Source organism: Phaseolus vulgaris, chromosome 2 (genome assembly GCF_000499845.2).
Source record: "Phaseolus vulgaris cultivar G19833 chromosome 2, P. vulgaris v2.0, whole genome shotgun sequence".
NCBI lineage: Eukaryota > Viridiplantae > Streptophyta > Magnoliopsida > Fabales > Fabaceae > Phaseolus > Phaseolus vulgaris.
Window position 1 is genome coordinate 29,864,740 of NC_023758.2, and position 5,368 is coordinate 29,870,107.

Sequence of the window (5,368 nt, forward strand, 5' to 3'; positions counted from 1 at the left end):
ACTTTTTCTATCAAAGTATCAAAATAGGTAATAGATAATGGTGGTAACCGGGTAAACAAGCTTAAAGCTTCTCCTTTCAGAGTTACATAAGATGGCGTCATTCCATGTATACAAACTTATTTGAGTTGTGTATATGGCAACATGTTCATCTGGATCTGTACTCCCATCATACTTCTCCATTGTTAAACTTTTCCAGTTGTCAGGTAGTGGCGTTCCCACAACAATACCAGAAATCTCAGGTAACCTCCTTTGTGTGACTCCAAAACTTTCTTCATTATTCTCTCTTTGATTAAGGTGTGTTCTCGGTTGAACAGTTTCAAGGGAAGCATCCAACATGGTTTCTTCATTTAATCTTTGTCTCATGTAAGCATTATCCGCTCTCAACATACTTAATTTCTCCTCGATGTCTCAAATTCGTCTTGCAACTGTATTAACATGACCATAGTCATGGCGTTCTAACAATCTCCTTGTTCCCTGGAATGCTCTCCTCTTTCGCTCATTTTGTTTCTTGGTCCCACGGTGGGCGCCAAAATGTTCTTACAAGGGCCTAGAAACAAACTCCTTTCTTATCCTCAGTCTGCTAACTTCTCGATCTTCGCTTTCGGACTTCCTTCTGGACTTAAGCTTTCAGCTTGTCAACTCTTAATTTGCACTTGGTTTATAAACCTTCCTCGTTTAATTGAATTACTCGATGAACACCTCCCAATCAACCTTAATTTACTCCCTCCATTTGATCTTTCGGTGCTTAGTCTCAGCTTCCTCTCACAGATGGGTGTGTGTACTTGAAAGATGCTCTGATGCCAAAGATTCGATTTTACACGAAAATTGGATCAATTCATGACCCTATATTTATACTACTCTTTTATTGGGCCCAAAAGTTACTTGGGTTTTTTCTCTTTGTATTCAACATTTACTACACACACTTGCATATTTGGGTCATGTTTCATGGGCTTTTAACAATTTCCATTTTATTTTATCTTTTTCTTTTAATTCTTTCAATTTACCTTTTTGGCAGTTTCTTCCTGCACCCCCACAAGGTTGCGCAAAGACAAAATTGTCCCTCTATAAACTGTACATTTTTTTTGTATTCTGGATTATGAAATCCCGTCAATTTTCGGATTGGCGCTTCCGGTAAATTTTCGGATTGGCGCATCCGGTAATCTCCCAGATTGATGCTTCCGGTAGTACATGAATAATAGTGTCAATTCAAAATAAAAAAAATGCAAAACATCCATAATTGAAAAAACTATTTCGAATTCGCCAATCCGTAATTCAAAATATGCATTCCGGCTTTAGAAATCCATAATTAAAAAAAATCATTTCGGATCCACCAATCCGTAATAGAAATTAGGCTTCTGGATTCAGCAATCCGGAAATCAATAATTTATGCAAACTTTGCTTCCGGAACACCCCCTCATCTGGAATGCACCATGATTCACTTCCAGATTGATGAATCTGTAGCACGCTTCCAGATCCCGAAATTGTGGGGGTCAGTTTCGGAATTTACAAAATTTTGGGGGTGCAGGAAAAAAAATGTAGGGGTGCAGGAAGAAACTGCCTACCTTTTTTTATTCAACTCCACAGCTTAACCTTTTAGGGCTTCTTCTTCCTGCACCCTTACATTTTTCTTCCTGCACCCCCACAATTTTCTAAATCCCAAAACTGGCCTTAATCTTTTACTTGAAAAAGGACACCGTGGTTACCGGAAAAAGGGGTTTGGGAGTATGCTATGGATTCATCAATCTGGAACTGAATATTTTTTTTTTCCTGATGAGTGGGTGTTCCGGAAGCAATTTTTGCATAAATTATTGATTTTCGAATTGCTTAATCTGGAAGCCTAATTCTGTTACGGATTCATGGATCCGGAATGCTTTTTTCTGAATTACGGATTTCAGAATCCGGAATGCATATTTCTGTTACGGATTGGTGAATCCGGAATGCTTTTTTTGAATGATGGATTTTTGAATGTGAAATGCATATTTTGAATTATGGATTGATGGATCCGAAATTTTACCAAAAGTGCCAATCCAAAATTTTTCCGGATTCCATAATCCATAATGCAAAAAAATAAATACAGTTCAAGTACATTTTAGGGTTTTTAAAATATAATAGGGATAATTTGGTCTTTACATAACATTGTGGGGGTGCAGAAAGAAAAATATAGGGGTGCAGGAAGAAACTGCCACCTTTTAGTTGAACTCTCTGTCCAATGGATCCTTTTGGCTTAATCAGACCTTTTGGTCCCATTGGACTTCTCAGCCCAATCAGTACAATAACTAATATGGAGGTGCAAGGAGAAGGAATGGAGGTGGAGGAAGAATTTGTCAAAAACAAATTTAGCCTAATATAAATAACTCATAACATTTATTTTTCAGTGCCTAACTTACATTCACATTAATCCGTGCTGATAAATTTATTTTATTTTATTGTAAGGTCTTAATTTATTTTTTACCCTATTTTATAACTCTCATCTAAAGCTTTAACTTTAAAATAATTTTTCAGTTGCAAAACTATTGAGTCGATCTTAGCCTAAAAGTCACGCTAGAAATAATTTTTATTCATGAAGGTGAAATGATAATGTAAAATTTGTTACACCAATTGAACTCATTTATATGAACTAAATACTCCCTTCTTTAATTGTCACTTTTTTTCGAAAGGTTTTTATTTATGTATCATTTTCAAAATCTAAGTTAATATTAATTGTTCTTTATCATTTATACTCATACTCTTAACTTAATTTTTAATTTATTTATTTTTATTTATTATATAAATAAAAACGTAAAATAAAAAATCTCATCACTGTTTTACTAAAATAAAAGAGTATTGTATTTCTTGTTTTTTACATAAAATATATTTGGATTATAGCCTAATATTGTATTTAAATATATTTAGAACGAGTAGAGGTTCTAAATTGGACAAAAAAACCAAATGCAATGGTGGCCACAATGAGCTTACAGCATACCCATCCACTTCATCTGGTTGCTGTGAAACATTACCTACAAAGGCAAGAGGTTAAAACAAGTAACAAGGTGATTCACTTATTTTATGAAGAAATTTAACAGTTTTATTTTCTCAGCTATGCTATTGCCCATATGTTGTTTCAGGTCATCAAACAGATTTGGCAAAGAATAAGTCACACCATAAATACTCAAAACTGATGCAGCTAAACCAAACCAATACAAAACAATTTTGGCTTTAAAAATTTAAGTCACTTATCCCTTGAACAAAGGGTGAGTTCAACCTGAAGTAGTTCACCCTGGTGATCCCTAACCTATAATCAGTAGCAATTTAGGAAGACCAAGTGATATATTCCCAAAAGAACATAGTAGAATTGACACATACCTCATTAATCAAAACCTAAAAGAGAAACTCAACTAGTCTTGCTCCAAAAACACTCTAACATAAAGGCCCAAAAAATACCAATTCATTCAAAGAACAGAAATGTAGATCAAACAAGCCGAAGCACACAATCCAGAAAGACATCAAATATTTTCTTTTAAATTTCAGGAGGTCATCGGATTAAAAGAAACATTACAAAAATGGCAAAATATGAACATGGCAATGCCCTCTTTAACTCCAAATCAAAAACTATTCTCTAATTTCTTTTTTCAGTTTGTTTACAAATAATCTGTGCAAAAAAACTATAACTACAGTCACTACATTCTCGAATCACCAGCAGCCTATACGATGCTACAAGCATTAGGAAAGGAAGAAGTGAAATTTGATCACCATCACTGCATGCATCACTTTCGAGATCGCACACCAACAAAGACATCATCATCTCCTTCAGTGAACTCCAATTCATCATCTCCCTCACCCAAATCAAAATCCAAATCCGAGTCACTATCAAGAGGTCTCCTCGCCCTGTTCCCACTAACCTTCTTCGCCACAGTCTTTACCCTCATTCGCCGCTTCTCGCCATTCCCACGCAACCCTTCATTTCTCATGGCAAACCCTTCATTATCATCATCAGAAAGGTACACAAGCGATGCAGCATTTTGTTCACCAAAAACGTTGCTACCCTTAATCTCCTCCTTGACCTCGTAATACCTCAAGGGCACACTCGCCTCGCACGAGTAGTACTGTCGGAGCTCCTCCCCCTCCACCACCGCGTCGCCCACCATTTTCGGCGGTACCACCGCCACGCCCTGGAAAGCCTTACTGCAAATCTGGCACAACAGCGCGCAATCCTCGTACTTCTTCTCGTACTCGAACAGGTTCCAGCAGTAGGGGCATGCGCTCCAAAACGTCGCCGCTACGGGGACTGGGCGCTCGCGGTGGTAAAGGGCGCGGCGCTCGGGGCGGGAGAGTATGTGCCAGGCCTCCTGCACACGTGCGAGGGCCTCGTCGGAAAAGGGGAACTTGTCAGGGCTCGTCGGGTCCAGGAGGAGCGCCATCTTCGTGTACTGCCGCCGCACCAGGTCGCGGTTGTCGCCGTCGGATGGGTGGAGCTGGAGAACAGAGTAGAAGTCAGCGGCGGAGAGGACCTCGGCGACGGCGAGGACTCGTGCGACTGTGTCGGTGGGAGGGAGGCGGTGGGCGAAGTCGCGGCAGGCGGAGAAGCGGCGGAGGGAGAGCATGGAAAGGCATGTGGCGATAGGGTTTTCGGGTTCGGATCCTTTGAACGGATCCATTCGCGTTTGTTTGTTGGAACGTGAGTGTTGTGAGTGAGCAGAACCAAAGGGTTCAGGTCAAATTAATTGGAATGTTTTGGCAAGAGATAAATATAGAGGGTATTTTCGTCAATTTATACCCATTTGTTTCCCCCACCGCGGTTTTTGTTCTTTATCATTTTTTTACTGTTTTTATTTTATTTTCAATTACTATCGATTAGCATTGATTAATTACTGTTATAAATGTCATTATATTTGGCAGTTTTTCTTTTATATTCATGCAGTTTTTACAAGGACTCCACTATTACAGTTATTAAATTTATGCTTTCAGAATTTGCTTTTATAATTTTGCATCGCATGTTTTGCACATTTAATTGTGTATTTATTTTGGGAAAAAAATATAATGTAACTCAGATGTGACTCAATTTCTTATACAACACTATTTACATTTTTATTTTCCTCATCTAGTATCCTTTTGTATTTATTTTTCTATCTAGCACTATTTTATTTTAATTTTTCTATCTAACACCATTTCAAAAGTAAAAAAAAAATTAATAATAAAAAAAATTGATAATTTTAATTTTAAATGCATTAAAAAATAAATATTTTTAATTTTTAAAATAGTTAAAAATATAATTAATGAATAAAAAAATAAGTTTTTACAAAATAAAAATTAAAAAATAATAAATTAAAATGTTTAGTTTAATTTATTTTTTAAAATGAAGAAAATAAAAAATTAAATCCTACAATAACAT

General features: G+C 36.8%; 1 protein-coding gene across 1 annotated transcript; it reads right to left on the reverse strand.

The window, feature by feature from the left end:
- Positions 1-3,743: 3,743 nt before the first annotated feature.
- Positions 3,744-4,634, reverse strand: LOC137809344 (uncharacterized). Its single transcript, XM_068610469.1, has one exon. The coding sequence runs from the start codon at positions 4,632-4,634 to the stop codon at positions 3,744-3,746; it is 891 nt and encodes a 296-aa protein (XP_068466570.1).
- Positions 4,635-5,368: the final 734 nt, after the last annotated feature.

Excerpts from the sequence above, each read along its gene's own strand:
- LOC137809344 (XM_068610469.1), bottom strand. The coding sequence starts at position 4,634 with ATGGATCCGTTCAAAGGATCCGAACCCGAAAACCCTATCGCCACATGC.